This window comes from Archocentrus centrarchus, chromosome 1 (assembly GCF_007364275.1).
Source record: "Archocentrus centrarchus isolate MPI-CPG fArcCen1 chromosome 1, fArcCen1, whole genome shotgun sequence".
Taxonomy (NCBI): Eukaryota; Metazoa; Chordata; class Actinopteri; order Cichliformes; family Cichlidae; genus Archocentrus; species Archocentrus centrarchus.
The window spans coordinates 32,904,152-32,921,955 of NC_044346.1; the positions used below are offsets into that span (position 1 = coordinate 32,904,152).

The following is a 17,804-nucleotide window of genomic DNA, read 5'->3' on the forward strand; positions in this document are numbered from 1 at the left end:
ACACCCTCAGTCACCCAAAAGATTTACAATTATGTTTAGGCAGTCGGGTGCATTTGTACATACACACATCCATAGGGCATATTACAGTCATTTATCTCTCATTAGAAGAAGGGAGGAAAATAAATGTATTACAGTTCAAACAAAAATTTATGCAAGTTGGTCCCTCTGTGCAGAACAGAAATCTAAAGCAAGTAACATCACACCGTAGGTATTTACTGTATGCACAGACATACCACAGAATAGTAAAATGTTTACTGTTTGCTATTTATAGAGCATAGCTGTTGACCTGGATAACCAGATGCATATCAAAAGTTCAACTCCATTTGAGTCCATTTGATTCCTAAACCCTCCAAAAAGTCAGGATGCATGTAAAATAGTTATTAAAAACAGACTTGCAAGGACTTGCAAATCGTTCAAATCCTACATTTATGTAAAAATAGCATAAAGGCAAGATATGATGTGATATTTTTAAATATATATGCACATTTTGAATTTGATGTAACACATTTTTAAAAAGCTGGTATGGGGACAACAAAAAAAAAACATGGTGAAACATCTCAAACTTAAGACAGTTTAATCGGCAACAGGTTACTTCACTGGATACTTAAGACGGATTGGGTTCCCCACTATCTGAACGCGGGGCAAAGAACATCAACATAAACTGCAAAAAATGTAGGAATTTTATAACCTGTGATGCATAATATCATGAAAAGATTCAGAGATTCTGGAAAAATCTTCAGACAATCTGAGGACATAAGATAACTTCCAGTCCATGGGTAGATAATGTCCTCAAGGAGAAAGGAAATGATACATAACTGGTGTTCATGGGTCTCAGTTGTTTTTGAGGTTTTAAATAGGTTAGAAATATAGCATATGTATAAGCACCTCTTGAAAAAAAATGTGATTGCATATGAATTTAAAAGAACTGCAAGAAAACATGTTGAAAGTTGTCAGACATTTATTAAATCTTATCATATTCTTGGATCAAACTAACTATAGTGATTCTAAAGCAAAATATCTACTTAACTCCTTGTGCTCTCAATGCTACATATGGATTTTATGCTATTAGTTACCATAAACCCCAAAAAGGCCTTATTACTGACAGACAGCAACTATTAAAGCCAAGAAGCAATACAATCTGTATCCGAAAGATTTTACGACTTATAGGGATTTGTATTTTTCCTGCTGCTCAAGATTTACAACAGCAATTATTCATGGGTAGCAAGACAATCCCAGTTTAGTAAAGTTTTATTGCTCTCTTCAAATTCTTGTTGCCCATTTCTCAGTCTGTGTTTCAGCAAATTCCTTTTGAGTGATTCTGAGAAAAGAACCTAAACAATCCACATGAACTCCTGATGTTATAAATGACTGAAGAATGGACCAGAATGTGCAGACATTATGAACAACATTTAAAAAAGGAGATTTTTTTTGTAGTTACATATTGCAGGTAATTTAGATGTAGTATTTAAGGTTGAAGGTTATTAACACCTGCACTGTGACTAAGTCATCACTCCTGTTTTTATATACCAGTAATTTCATCAGCCAACATGATCATACAAAAGGAGTTGTACATATGTTGCTTTATTTAAACAGTTACACCTTGCTATAAAAACCTGTCAGTACTATTAATCTGGTTTAGAGATATTGTATGATAATCTGCCTTTGATTTGCAAAGCTGCCAACGATCTCATGTTTCTCATGTATCGTGGGTGACCTCCAATAATTATGAAAATGAATGTCATGACTTTTTATCCTTGTCATGTCAAAAATTAGTGAGATAGTGAGAATACTACAGGCTTTGCTCAAAGTGATCACAAATGGGGTCACCAAAACTAAATAACTGGTATACAGTCAATAAAGCAAAGTAATTACAAATAAAATGGAAAAAGAATGGGGAGATAGGGATTATTGGATTATGGGAGCCACAATTCTGGGTCTGCTTTCATTCAATTAAAATGTACTCTGATTATAGACTGTATATAAAATGAATGTAGCCAGCAGCAGTCATCCACTGATTTACAATTATTTGATTTCCTTTCTAAATCTTTTGTCAAGTCTATAGTTGCCGCTGGGTTTTATTTAACTGACTGTTATTTTACCAATAACAGGACGCATAGGCATAGAATCGACTTCGATTTTACTCACAGACAATACACAAGATCCTATTTTTAAGGAATTGAGGCTATACAGCATATTAACCCCTGAGGTCAGGTCTGATATGTAAACCCATCACAGCTTTAAATTAAAAAAAAAGAAGAACCCACAAGACAATTACTGGCTGTGAGCCAGCATGTAACATATCATCTGGCTCAAAAAAGCTAAAACTAGGGTGAATTACATTTGGGTCACAATTCAATGTACAGCATGGATAGTCTGGGCATAATCATACTGACGCAGGGGGGTGAACATTTTGTTCAAGCTGCACAGCCTGATGAAAAGCCTAATAGATTAGGGGCCCCTGGACAAGCCTCCTCATTCAGTGACCTAATGTACCCAGAACAGCTGTGTGAAGGTGCTTAGCAGTTAGGCCCGGATGACAAGTCATTGCTCAGCTTGATATATGAACGATTACATGTGAAACAGGAGAGTTTGTTGAATGGTATGGCGGGCTGGGTGTGTGTGTGCGCGCTTGGATTAATATGTCCTTATCATGTGTGTTTAAAGTGTCCAGCTTTTAGTCAAAGGCAGGCAAAAGTAATAAAATATTGGTGTTTGCAGCTCTTGCTCATAAAACAAACACTGATGCAACTTAAGGCAGAATGATATTAAAAGTATTTTATGTGAGGTAACTGGACATATGTACAATTAGATATACGTAAAGCCACTGATTATCTTTATTTCACAATAATTATTTCAACAGCATCTTTACAGACTGGCAACCTTTCTACAGTACAACAGCAACACAAAAAATTAAACATCTGCATTCAGAAAACAGCACAGAGGCCTGAAATTTGTTCAAGCAATGCTCGCCTCAACCAGAGTACTTTGAGTCCATGTATGTACTGTAAAAAGCAACCAAAATTATACCAGTTTAGGTAACACTGTATTTTAACAGATATGATCTGGAAAAAGTACATTGTGTTCAATCACAAAGCGCTTCATTTACAAAGATGCAGAATGTGAACACAAGTCTAAATTACGTCATTTACAAAACTGAGTCAGAATATCAAAACAATGTAACTGCTTTAAGAGTTAGATACGTTGGGAAACATATATTGCAACTTTGCAACCTAGCTGAATTGCGTTTTTTAGAAGCCAGTATCCAGGAACCTAAAACACAAGGGGGGGTGGGGGGGTGTCATATTTAGGTAAATAAACACAGTCTTTAAATATAACCTGTTGATTGGAATCCTGTTTGATGGCATATGATAAAATATCTATATTATAAAATTAAATATATAAAAGTCACTTACAGTTTCAGCATCATGCTCCAATCCCGTATCGTGATGTTCCATCTCATCATCTCTAAACTCCTTTATTACCTATTAAAAGTATACATAATAACATGAGTAATTAATTTAGCAAATCTTTTTCAATTTTTTTAAATGCATGTGCACTCTGCTTCACTAAAAAAAAGTCTCGAGCTATTTTAGCACAACTGACAATAAAAGCCATCACCAATCATGTTATGGCATGTCTGTAGGTCATATTTTATCACATCTCAGCTTTGGCTTTTCACAATGATGAGTTGGTTACATTAAACCCATTTTCTATTCAAATTAACGGACAATAAATTAGTCATCAACAGCCAGCTTTTATATACTATGATCAGATAATGGAAGATAGAACACCCTGTTTCAAACAAAATCTGCCTTGTGCTGAAAAGTGGTTTGTCCCATCTGGAAAAAATCCAGAGAGTTAGAGTCACTTCTGAGCTCTGACAGTATATGCGACAAACCCACTGATGAAATGCCAATTTTATTCCACGCTCTGTGATCTGTGAAGCTGTTTTGGCTTGTGGAATGTGTCCAAATTAGAAGTTAAATAAACTTCGACCTGCATCAATGCGCAGTAACAAATGTCAGTAGTCATTAAGTGATGCATTTGTGTAATGGCAAAGGCACTGAAGACAAAAATGTCAAGAATCATGCTGCATAGCCTTGGAGAAATTGGCTATAAAACTGTAAAACTCTGCAAGTAAACCTGAACTGTATTGAACTGCTTAGATAAACAGAAAATATTCCACCCATGGATCGTTTTAACACTGAAAGTCAATAGTATAGCTGAAAGCAAACAGGCTGTGCCAGAGTTTGAACTGTAGTTGGCTTACATACACACACTGCAGCAATCATAGCAAAAAAATACAGCAAATTATCCAGTTGTGAACATTACGCTTCATATAAATTGTGAACACTGAAATAATAAAGTTGTAATAAGTTGTCATTTGTTTTCCTGTAAAAATATGCACACGCTACATATAAAAAAAAAACAGGACCACTTCGGACCCATTTTGCCATTAATGTGATACAATCATAATTGGATGCTTAAAATTTTCTCAAAGTTTGATCAAGCGCAAATTGAAATATCTTCATTTATACACTAATCACATAGTTCTTACTGAAGTGTAATATTTGTCAAAGGTGATTAGTGATTAGCTACACAGTAGTATTAACTAGTTAGACGCTGAGCCTGAGTAACAGATGTAATTATTATTTAGTTTGCCCTGTAATAATCAACCTAGTTGAAAACATTCGCCATTTGTCTCAATTTTGGTACCATCACTGGACAGAGCTAAGAGACTCACCTGTAACAGTTCAGTGTATCTTTCCGGGTCCTTCTCCATCAGAGTTCTTATCTGGTTGTTATAGTGTTCAGTGATACTCTCTTCCACCGCCACAGTGCAGGCCATGGTTCCTTCTTTTCCCAGCAATGCAGAAGATGCCCCTTCAGGACAGAGGGATACACACTGTTAATACTTTATAATGAAATATCCCACTGCTTACTGTTGATAACATGTCAAGGGGCCATTGTGAAAGTCAATAATCATTACTCTTTCATGCACTTGTTCCTTTCGTATAACTTCAAAATAACTATAAAACTGTGTGTTTACGTGCTGTACCAACCTAATACAAACCCAGCAATGTTCCAGAGTGGTAACAGCGCCGTGGGCCGAACTCTGTTCTCAGCAAGAATTTCATTGAATTTCTCAAGGTGTTTCTTTTCTTGATCCCACATTTCCTGTAGGCAAAAAAAAAAAAAAAAGCACACGGACTGTCAAAAATTATGCAGACACATTCAAGGTGAAAACACGCATACATTTCAAAGTCACTCTTTTTTTTTTTTTTACATACACAGGGGACCAAGCAAGTATGTATGATTGGTCTGCATACAGTAAAGGCAATTAGTCTGTGTCATCTTGTTTGATAGAAATCTATGGGATTTTTGGTTATGTCTTGACCTTTTGATAAGCATATTTAATTATATGACAAGTGGTATAGCGCGCTCCATAGTAATGCATTACTGTAGAAAATTCAGTAATCATAGTTCTGTACACAATTATATTACTTGCATTAGACAAGTTCTTCAGTTACCTGAACACTGAGCAGACTGAAACAAAAAAATCATCCAAGTGCCCTTTCCCTGTGCACCTCCTGTGGAGGAACTCAAGAAAGAGTAGAGCTGTCTACAACTTTTGAGATTTGGAGATATGAATATCACTTTCATTTACTCTGCATGAACGGTTAAAACCATAAGGCTAAAGTGCAAACTGGACACAGAAACAGCTATCCAATGCAGCTAACGTGGCATCAATGTTTTCCGAGCACCTGCAATAGCAGCATGCTAAAACAAAGCCAGTAAATAAGAAACTCGGCCCCAGGGTTCTTTTAAAGCATACGTGTCAACCTCAGCCAAGCAGATTGATTTACGAGAGTAAAAGCAGTGACGAGCTTGTATTATTTTAGCTTCCATTTTTAATCATACCTGCTTCTATACTCCATGTCCAGAGAAATGACTGAAGGAAATCTCTTGTGTATGTCCTCGTTTGGATAAGATTTTGTGCAAGTGTGTTGGACTGTAGTTTGAGGTTTATATTGTTAATTGGTAATTCCGCAACAGTTCTTTTCAGGCCATGTTATGGAGCAACCAGGATGCAATTTGCTGGGGGGTACCCATCTTATTGAATTGCAGCTTTGCTGCTGTCTGCAAAATCCTGCAGAAATTATGCATACGACTTGTTGGCTTTATGTAGAGTTGCTGTGATAAGCTGCTGGAAAGGAGGAGACACACTCCTATGTAAAAAGATCAACCCTAACCTGATCATCATTCATGTTCAAGTTAGAACCCATGGTTAATGATGCTATAGAGCAGGGATCTTCAAATCCAGGCCTTGAGGTCCAGTGTCCTGCAGGTTTTAGATGTGTCCCTGATCCAACACACTTGATTCAAATGGCTGAATTACCTCCTCAATATGCAGTCAAGTTCTCCAGAGTCTTGCTAATGACTTCTATATTTGACTCAGGTGTGTTGGATCAGGAATACATCTAAAACCTGCAGGACACCGGACCTCAAGGCCTGGATTTGAGGATCCCTGCTATAGAGCCAAGCATTTTCAGATATTTATTAATTCTCAAACTAGAAAGTTTCTAGCTGATCTCAGAGAACGAATAGAGTCACCTCCTTCCCTGTTCAAAGATTTGCAGATGTGAGTAAAAAAGGGTGATGTGCTACAAATAACACACTGCAGGAAATCAGAAAAAGTCCATCATCACAGCAGACTGTTTTTTTGTTTGATATGTAGGAATGCCAACATTATTTGCTGTTGAAATTGGAGTTTATTTCATTTAAAATATTGAAGTTATGGCACGCCTGGCCAAAAAGCACAAACTGGAAGGGGGATTTAAATCTCGCATGTATTGTTGTTCGATTGGATCACCTGTGTCTGAAGAGGCAAACAAGAGACTGAGAATATTGCACATATTAATTGAATTAAAAATACACCTCAGTATTCTTGTAAAAGGTTTACAGAATAGTTAAGTTCATAATTATTATTCCATAAACCTTGCATTGACAGCAATAATAAACCATCCCACCCTCCCTTGTTTTTTTTTTTTTTTGTTTTGTTTTTCACAAATCGTACCTTGGAAGCAACACAAAAGTAATGTATTACTTTAAAGGGGGGTGGGGGTGGTAACGAGTAATGTGTTACACTGTTTTTGAGTACTCCAGCACTGGTGGTTGATACCTGAATAAGGGGCCCAGTCCTGGATCGACCCAACACTGCCATCTGGCCGGCGTAGATGCGGTTAGCTCCATATTCCCCAGCATGGTCCACACGCAGCATCCGGTCCATCATCTCCTTCTCCTCACTGTCGCGCGGTGGCGGAATCACACTGTAAGCGCGAGAGCTCTGCTGCAGAGTTACTGCTGAAAACAAAGTAACAGGCACTTGTAACTGGTCCTTCAGTCAGCGCACTGTAAGCTGATACATTTTGTAACCACACAGCTCCTTAGTGTCCACTATGAAGGTTAGCCATTTACTTTACCTAAAAACTAAGTAAATGTCGAGTGTTTGAATTAGGCTAGATTAGGTTTATAACAATAACGCCAATAACAAAAAATACACGTTCAGCCTAGTGTTATATCCACAGATAAAGGGAAATAAACGGTATGCACCGACAGGGTTAGATAAGTGTTTTTAGCATTTAGCACTGTAGCTACCAGGTGCCACTGCGTACCTCTGCATTTTAAACACTGAAGCGTCACCGCTGTGCTTTTACTCTGAGACCAGTGACAAAAAACTCTGTGCGCGGCTGCCTGCATGGTAGTCAGGTAATGTTTTAACTATCCGTATTATTAAAGAAACGTAGAAAAACGTGCATCAAACTGACACTGAACGTCAGAAACTGGACGTCACGGACTTCTGCTCTTCTTCTTCGTTTGTGTAATGACGGGCGCCAACTAGCGTTTAGGATGTGTTATCACCACCCATCAAGTTTCCCCGTTTACGGTGGTACAGGCAGGAGGTAACAAAGTCCGCTCAGTTAACCCTGTTTCTTTTTGGCAGTGTCTGAATTACGTTAAGCAACAGGTCAAATTTGTAAACGTAGGTCAAATATGTAAACACTATGAGGCCCATATTTGTGAAGACTTGTCTACACAGTAAAGTGTTACTTTTCGATCATATTTTGAAGGTCTTAAAACTTGCCCCTGACAAATAACTGCCATCTTCTAATATTTAAAATCTAAAATGTGATCCATCACAATTTACAGGTTATTTTAACATGTGAATTACAGAAAGAAAGTTTCGTTATCTTTGGTTGGCTGTATTGCACAATGAGAATGAAAACAAACAGGAGAAGAAAATGCGGCCTGCAAACAGTCATGTCAGGAAAAAAATAATCTTGTTTCACTCAGATGTGACCAATACTTTAGGAGGAGCAAGTCTCATGAACTGTGGCAGGATGGACAGACGCCTCGCCATCACATAAGCTCATCTGAGGTCCTTTGGGCAGACAAGCTCAAAACTGAAAAGCTGAAACTAAAGTGAAATGAAAACAAAAGCTCATAACAAAAATATAATAAAAACTAAACATAAATCCTGCCCAGAGACTGAGCTGCCTTGGTGGAGGTTTGCACTCCCAGAGTGCTTCGTGTTTACTATATTTTATAGAGTGTATCTGGGTTGTTTTGGAATTACTTCAGTAATCAATCTGAACATAATAGGGCCTTTTTTTTTTTTAGTTAATTTTACTCTATCCACTGCAATGCTGCTACAATACATAACATTTTGGAAGAACAATGAACCCCTTATTGAATCTTAGGCTCCTTTGATCTGTTAAGCATATGGTTTATGCATCATTCTTAGTCAATCATCATCTCTAGCTCCCTCATTTCCTTTGTCTCACTTTATTTTCTTATAGAAATATAACAATCAGAGGACATGAGTGAATAACCACTGAATAAGGTACTGCAGACCTCTATCTTTTCTTACATAATACCATTTCTTTTGCCATGCACTCACTGCCAAAACAAAACATTCTCCTCCCCCCAGTACAAAATTATAGTGCTTATATTTTTGCATATCCAAACATGTCCCTTTGTTTGCACACAGGACAAAACATCCTGAAAGGTTCCTCATAGGTTGGCATGCTGCTTGATAACCTTTTAGCAAAATATTAGCCACATGTACTTCAGGAAGAATGCACACCTTCAAGAGAATATGCAGCCTAAACTGATTTATATTATAATTATTGTAATGATTTTTGTCAAGAATTAAAAGTCAGAAATTCTCCAGGGTATGTTTTTTTTTATGTGTTGATCATCAACGAAATTATCTGATTTGAAGTTTTGGGTTTTTTTTTAATGATTTTAAATGTAAGACTTGCAGTCAGCATGTGCAGCTCCTGGGTTTTTTTATTAAAATGTTACTCAGCTTACAAAGATACTAGCTCATATTAACAAAATAAAATTAACTTTGAAATTGTTTATAATACGAGAAGCATGCTGATAAGAAATCACTATTCTTAAAATATATATAAAAGAGCAAAGCTTGAATCCGTTAATCAAGAAAGCTAAGAAAATAAGATCTATTTTTAAAATTTAGCCTTTATTGTACTTCCACAATCTCAGTGTTTCCTTTAATGGAACTCTAAGGACTCTGAGTGATCTGTTACATAATCTTCCACTGAGTCACTGGCTGCTTATTGCTGTGCAGGTTCACAGTGTCAGCATCCTGGACAACTAGTCACTCGTCTGTCACAGGATTATATCACGACACAAACAAATCCACACGTAACACATAATTTAGAGTTCAAGCAGTTCACTCGACCTACGTATCTTTGGCCTGTGGGAGGAAAACAAGTATTTAAAGAAGTAAAATAAACAGAGAGAAGAAAATTACCTTCTGGTCGGACATTCTCCCTTTTTCGGTGTCAAACAAATCACGAGTTTGCCTTTTGTTTTGGCTTGTTATGTAAGGGAGTAGCCGAAAGTAGCACGCAGCGTAAGACTAAACATTCGAGCAACAACAATGAAGGAGTTTGTGGAGCAACCAGAGTTGCTGTTAATAGTCAACAGATGGCAGTGTTGCGCAGACAAAGACATTCATGCAAACTTTCACCTTGTCTCCTCCAGCCGGTCCCAGTTTTTCATAGCAATTTCAGCTTGTCAGCATATACTGCAGCGAGGCCTTCTGAACAAGCCAGAACATTTTTATTTTAACCATTTTAAATTCAAAAATTAAAATACCGGAAAATAACTGGTGATCTGAGCCTGACGCGCCCCACGTCGTTATTATTTCCTTTCATGATATTAGTCAGTACTTTTATTTAGTAGAATTATTCCCGCTTTTGATGAGTAAAAGGGACTCTTTTTGGCAAAACACATAAAATAGCTGGGATGCAGGAATCTGTGGAATGATGAGGTCGGCTGCTGTGATGGTCATGAGTAAACAAGGCCAGCATAGTGAATGGTGGGGTGTGTCGGTTTTGTCTGTGTGTGTGTTTGTGGTGAGACACCCGGTTATGTGTTTCCCTATCTGTCTGTCTGACTGTGGGTGGCTACATATGTGTGGTTGCACATCGGTATATGTGATGTGCCCTGGGTTCATATTGTCTTTTCTTTTTTTAATAATTGAATTATAATTGCTTATATTTGTTTGGGAATTTACACCGTAGCCTAAATCTAAACCAGGTCCTGTATTAATACATAATTTTGTGCATCTAGTGATTGTGATCCAGCATAACAATCCAGTTATAAAAAGGGATGCCACCTGTTTTACACATGAGGTTTAGTGCAGTATTCCTCATAAGGAGGCCTAAAAACTGATGTTTTCTGTGGCTCTCCCAGTCTTTTAGAAGCTGAGCGTGACATATGTACTATGGGTTAAAAGCTAATATCCTGCTTGATTTTGACCACGTGTCAACTTCCAGGGCTGATAAATAAAACCGAAGAAAATAAAACACTTTTCAACTTAATGACTTGGGGTGGGGGAGTTACTATGGGGCAACACAGAGAGACAGACAACCACTCGCACTTACATTCATACCTACAGCCACTTTAAACTCACCAGTTAACGTGACTCCATCCATGTCTTTGAACTGTGGGAGGAAGCAGGAGTATCCAGAAAGAACCTACACAGGCACGGGGAGAACGCGCAAACGCCACACAGAAAAGGCCCGAGCTGTGAGGCAGCAGTGCTAACCACTGCACCACTGTGCCATGCTCCAAAATTAGCTTTCCTTTTGATTGAAGGGACTGAATCAACTTATCAGCTAGTTTTAGCTGATAAGTTTTATCATCAACCATGGTCACATTCAGCTAAAAAAAGAGAAAAAAAGACAAGAAAAGATGATATCCTGGTCACTACATCCATCATTAGTTAATATGGAAGCAAGAAGTTGCTTAGCATATGGGGAGCAACTCCAGCCTCCTGATGAATGCAAGTCAACAATTCACCTCCTACCAAATTCTGAGAGATATAGCTGTTCTTTAATCTCCTACATGCACTACTAGATTCAGGAGACCCACCTGCACAACTGCACGTCTCTGTTGCTGAGCAGGTATTGCACTTTTTTTTTTTTTTTTTATGAGCTTTTTCCAATTAAAACAGTTGCCAGCTGCTACAACCGAAAACAACAAACTACGCAAGGCAATCAGAGTAACCTGTAACAGTATAGCTGTGGGCCAAAGAGGTAAAGAAGAAGAAATTCCTTTCACACTGTCTCATTGTTCTCACATCATGAAAATGTGATACTTTATCATAACAACTATTTATTATAATTTATTATAGCTATTATCACATCTCGTTAAACAGCTCTTTGTCAGAGTGCACCACTAAATTGCTGCAGACATTGAAGACCTTAATTAATTTTAGTTTTTCTGACATGTTGCACACTCCTAATAAAAACTGGCTTCAATAATAATATGCCAAATTTACACACACTCACACACAAAACTAGTTTAGTGTAATTCCAACATATAACTGATGGTTTTATTCTGGGTTTCTGGTCTCATAACAAAGTTTCTGTATAGATGAAAGTGCACAAAGCAGAGAAGATGGGGCCAAAAAGTAAATGTTTGCCTGAGGCAATGTAAAAGAGGTGTGAGGCGTCTCAACACAAGTGGCTTTTAGACCGTCTTTAAGAAAATGTCTAAAAGTATATCATTAATTACAAAGGCATTAATATTTTGTACATACATACATGAAATAATTAACTGTCAGGTCTAAAATTCAATAGCACAACTGAAGGAAGCCCAGGAGAAAGTTTTCTTGTTCTCGGTGTGTTATGACTGATGAGAGGATTAAAGAGCTTATTCCACAGAGCAGGAGAAGAGCAAACTGTCTTTTATGTGTGCCTATGCACCTGTATGTATGTGTGTGAGTGTCTGTTTGTGTGGTGTTTGCATGCATCCAAAGATGTGTGTGAGTCTGCACACCCTTGCTCCGAGGCTCTGGTCAGACAGTGCATAACTGTGGTTGGACGCAAACTAAGCGCCTCTAGACTACAGTGAGTCAACAATGTCTGCTCTCAGTGAGAGGAGACATGATAGGACTTGTCTCATTTGGTACCTCACTTGTGTGGTGGGACTCCCAAAATTTGTATGTGTGTGCGTGCATGATTTTAAAGTAAAATTAGCCGTTCACGCAGATGTATAACATATGACAGCAGAATGCGTCAGTGTCTGTGTTTACACAAGTTATATTCTTCATGACGACCCTTTCCAAAAAAAGAGAAATTTGGTCAAATGTTTTTTACGAGCAGGGCCAGGTTAAGGGTTTTTGAACCCGAGGCAATATTGTGTTTTGGGGTCTATCGGCTCAAACAACAAACTTTCAAACTTTTTGTGGAATTGGCGTGGAGTTTGTATAATGAAGGCCTGTTTTCAAAAAACAGCTGCAGAAAGCTTTGCAGCTATGAGCTAAACAAGGTTAAAAAAAATAGCATCTAGGGGGGAAAAGGGGTGCTTTAAGATTTAAGCATTCCCAGATTTAAGCATTTAAGCATTCCCATTCCATGAAAGTGTTCCCATTCCATTAAGTGGCTGCTTCAGAAGAGACAGATTAATAAAAACAAGGGTTAAATTACCCTGACTAGTGTGGGTAAAATACCGAAAAGTCTGTTTCCTGTGCTTGTCATGATGCAATTGAACAGCCTGTAGGGGCATTTTATGTCAGGTCAACCAGCATTTCTTACCATATTTCTCAAAAATATTTTGATCACTTATAAACTTGTATTCTTTGTCATCATCATCATCATCATCATCATCATCATCAAGCTTTATTTATCAAGCACTTTAAAAAGCCACAGCAAATACAAAGTGCTATACACCAAATAAATAAAAAAAATTAAGAGAAGAAAGCGAACAATTAAAAATAAATACATAAAAACTGTAAAACATTAAAATAGGTTTTACAGTGCATAAACTGTATTATAAACTGTAATAGTCAGTTTATAAGGTGTCAAAAATCTGAGCCACTCCTGCAGAGTGGGTCCCACCCCAGGTGGGATCTCCTCAGATAGAAAACTCTCCTCTAATTCCAGCTTCTTTTCTCTGGATGTTATCTTGTTCTGCAATGCTTTTGACTCATGGGTCAGAAACACAACTACATGTTTTTCATGCTGCAGAAATCTGGTAGATTGATATATACCTTTCTGTAATGTCCCTTCTTATCACTTCTGATCCCGACTAGTGGACATTCATCAGGAACACTGTCCTTGTGCTTGGCCCAGCTCTTTCTGTCCACCGCAGGAAAATCCCGAAGACTCTGCTGGTGTGCTTATTGCCATAAGCACCGACTGCTCCCTTTCCTTTACAAACCTTCATCTCAGTGGGTAGTACAATACCTTGAAAATTCTTTTCCATGCTGTTTCCTGGTTGGGAGAGAGACAATAAAGAAGAGGCCTGGTACTGTATGTAAGTGAAGGTTGTGGATGGCACATGGAGGACTGCTGCTGTAACTCTCTTTGTGGTGGTTTTCTGCTTTAGAAAGATGAATTCCAGTTGTTCAACTTTCCAGGTTGGTGGTTGCGTCAACATGTGTCCTGTGATTGTACAGCCTGGCATTACACAGATGCAAACACGAGTGAATTTCCAAGAAATCAAGGGTGACATAATATGAGTGAGCTACGGTAGCTGATGTAATGCAGGATTATGTATTGCAAACATGTTTATTTATGGACATAACTCTTATGTCACCAAAAAAAAAAAAAAACCCACTGGAAAGTTTAAATATCTGCTGACTACACAAAAGACCACATACCATATCCAAATTAAAGACGTTATTGTCATACAGCCTTTAAGTTAGAAATCATCTGAAGTCTATCTTCCATGCACTACAGTCTGTATTTGTCTTGCCCTGGAGCTTGCGTTAGTGGATTTGAAACCATAAAATGTGAATAATGGAACAGATTTCAGTTATATCTTCAACACATACTCAGCAATGGGTGTTTACAATATGATGGATGAAAATGCAAAATGGAAAGTCTAAATATAGTTTCTAGACACCGATGCGGGATTCATTTTGTGGTATAGAAGCATACACACAATGCTCCACTCGTCCACATCAGTTATGCGTATTGCATAACAGTGTTTGTAAAGTATCATTTCTCCTCCTACTCAGGAAGGACAGATTCATGCAAAGAGCTGAAAATGCATAAACACGGTGACAGTGAGGTGAAGATGAAAGAAACCACATACAGTTTCAGGTCAAGTTGTTAGTGTCCCTGCATGATGCAGCGTGGAAGTAATACGTGTGCAGTATGATCATGATGTACTGCAGGCTTTTATATTAAGAAAAGAGCATTTAAAAAGAGCACTCTCACACCAGAGACAATGTGGTGGTTACTCTCAACTTACTGGGCAGATGTTTTTATGAGTACAGATGCTCAATTTATATGTTCTGTATTTGTTTAATCTAAAATAAAATCATGGTTTGGGATTGAGTTTTATCCATTGGAAATGATCAAACATTGCTCTTATTGTCTTTACCTTAATCTTTTTTAAAAATTGTGTTCACTCCACTGTTGTGTGTGACAGCTGTATTTCGTTATCTGTATTGAGTTTGTGTCAAACCCCCAGATGTGAACTGTTCATTTTGATGTCATAGAAGAACGCAAGGTCACATTCTAGTCTCTTATGGTATGGTTTCCTTATAAAATACCTTTTTGCCTTTGACCTCCTTCAAAACCAAGGTGAAAGGTGAAAAGTCAAAGTGCAGAATCAGCAACTGGAAAGTGCCCTCAGATGACCTCTAAAATTAGGGTTTCAACGCCCACAGTTGCATGTCACTTTGGTTTTATTTATGATCTTTGAGAAAAGCTGTTAATAGTCACAAATATAGTCTGGCCTGCCCTGAACTTTATAAATTCTGTAAAAGCATGGTATGCTCCCTGAAAACAACAGTTAGTTGTTGCAAAAGTAGGTTGAGAAATAAATTAAAGTTATGCAACTTTGTTTTAAAAAGCCAACCATTTTAGGGTTTGGTGGTATCCCTGTGGAAAAGGCGAGATGTCTCATAAAACGAAAAGAGATTCATTTTCTGATTCAAATTCAGCAAGTCTCCTAAAAAGCCATCTAATCTTTTTTATAGATGGTGTACAAAATTAAAACCAGAGGAAAGTGATTTCTCTTCTATTATTGAATTGTTTACACTTGAAAAACTATCTTGTGCAGCATGCAGACCTAAATCACACTCTAAACCGCCTGTTTTCATGGACACTAGAGAGTGTATTTAGCTTCGTCTGGTACAAGTTAAATGGCCCTTGTCTGTCTGGCAGTAGTCCTTTAGTGATTTTTTTTTTTTTATACACTAAAGGGATAAGAGAAAATGTTTGAATGTGTTCTTCATTGTTGGAAAATTCAAAACACGTGCATGTTCAGGCAATCCTCATCAAACCATATATTCCTGAATGAATCAGTCACATAATAACTACTATTTATGATAAGAAGCCAATGGAGACACATTCATTTACTACCCGACACAAGACTATTTCAAGAAGGCATACAAACAAACCCGAGAGTCAGAAGTACAGCTTTTTCAGCAGACATTAGATTTACCTCAATGGCAAGCTCAGACACAGCAGCTAGTTTATATAAAGAAGGTGTGCTCACTTTGAGAATTACTCAAAGAAGGTGATGCACTTGAGAAAGAAGCTCAACCAACAGCTTTCTACTGATTTTCACACACTGAGGATGATAAGTTGAAGAATTTAGGAAACAATCCAGTTAATAAAGGGTGCGATGAGAAAGCCAGCAGGCCTTTATTTATGAAACCTGTCATTTTAAAAGACTTTCCAGTTAGCCACAGGATGTGGCTCACAGAGCTTTGCCATCCCAACAGTTGCTGTCCTATATGGCTCTCCGGAAGCCTCTCGTGTTTGTACTTACTGATTTACAGAGTGCAAACTGCAGGTTACCAGTGCATGAGTGCATAATAGAACAAACGGTGCTGCAACAGGAAGCTGTATAATGAGCACTGGATACGCCATGCGGGGAGATACATTGCTGACCTTCAGCTGCTCTTTTTTTTCCCATGACTGAAATCCCAAAACTACTTTGGTACGTTCGATGTGGCTGGTTGTTAAAGCAGAAAAACATAAAGATAAAACTTTCAATGTTTTGGGGTAATTTTTGCCACTTAGGTGCTCCTGCTGGGATGATGAGTAGCAAGCACATGTTAACAATCTTTTTTTACTGTTATTATGAAACAGCTATGACTCAAATGAGCGCTAAACAGCTGGCAGCAATCCAAAAGACATAAAGGTAGATGTAAATCAGATCAGAAATGAGGCTGCGGCTGAACGTTGTGGTATTTTCTGGATTGTGTTAACATATATGGTATAACAATATAACAGTAAGCGGTTAAAGTTCTTCTGGTCATCACTTCGTCACTTAACCACATTGTGTTCATCCCATTTGTGTTCCACCCTGAAAAAGAATTGTGTTTTTACAGCACTCAGGGAGTGTATGATTCCCTAATAAATGTCACAGCCACAATCCAGGCTTCCCCTCAGTTTTTCTTGAGGATATTTTTAGACGGGCTCTGTCCACAATCCTGGAGTGAAAAGCGGGGGAATTGTTTTTGTTCCTGCTCATCTTACCACTTCAGTGTGGTGACTCGTGATGAGCTGGTGCCTCCATACGTCACAAGAGGCCGCAGTGAGTGGGAGTCAGGCTCCGGGTTCCATTAAGGGGGGAGCCAGTCACTCAGGTTATTGAAGAACTAGTGACGCGGGACTCTCCATGGATCCCTGCTGGCTGCTATTTTTGGATAGCTACAGGTCTGTTTTGAGTTTAGAGAGAAGCCACAATATCCTATTAAGTATTGTTAAAGCAATGTTTACTCAGAGGCTCTGCCTGGTTAAACTGAGGCCTTTGTATTTCTGCAGATTCTGCCTGTGACAGATCACAGAAGGATGGAAGGATGGACAGATAGTTTCAAAAAGTCAGTGGCAACAGGTTTGACACTGTACCAAAGTTAAACTCTTATTCTTTGCCTGCTGCTGCAAGAGTTCAACCATGCTGTAACCTCTTAGCTCACAGCCAGGGTCTCCAGTTTGTTTAGAGACTTTCTAAACCAGTTTGGACTGTGGCTGGGTCAGCTGTGAGGCACAGTCAGGTCAGGCCCAACCAAAATTCACCACTGGCTGACACATAAAGCGCAGCTAGCAAACAACGCGTGTGTGGCTTATATTTAGTAGTAAAAAATAGCTTTTCCAAATTACCCCAAAGAAGTGTGCGCAGTTGGTGCGTCATCCAATTTAATTTCACATAAATGTTGATGACGGAGATTACAATGCAATGCATATGAATTGTTTTTATTTTAGACTCTCAGAGAAGAAAACAGGAACATCAAGATTACA

General features: G+C 38.1%; 1 protein-coding gene across 4 annotated transcripts; it reads right to left on the reverse strand.

The window, feature by feature from the left end:
- Positions 1-2,817: 2,817 nt before the first annotated feature.
- On the reverse strand, positions 2,818-9,979 carry coq7 (coenzyme Q7 homolog, ubiquinone (yeast)). 4 transcript variants are annotated; one of them, XM_030734460.1, is made up of 6 exons: positions 9,842-9,979; positions 7,184-7,362; positions 5,064-5,178; positions 4,745-4,884; positions 3,414-3,482; positions 2,818-3,270 (listed from the first exon to the last, which is right to left on the reverse strand). In XM_030734460.1, the coding sequence occupies exons 2-6, from the start codon at positions 7,292-7,294 to the stop codon at positions 3,193-3,195; spliced, it is 513 nt and encodes a 170-aa protein (XP_030590320.1). In that variant the 5' UTR covers positions 7,295-7,362; positions 9,842-9,979; the 3' UTR covers positions 2,818-3,192. The 4 variants fall into 4 exon arrangements, with proteins under 4 accessions (XP_030590320.1, XP_030590312.1, XP_030590304.1 ...); XM_030734452.1 differs by having other exon boundaries at positions 7,184-7,365; XM_030734444.1 differs by lacking the exon at positions 9,842-9,979 and adding an exon at positions 7,677-7,869.
- Positions 9,980-17,804: the final 7,825 nt, after the last annotated feature.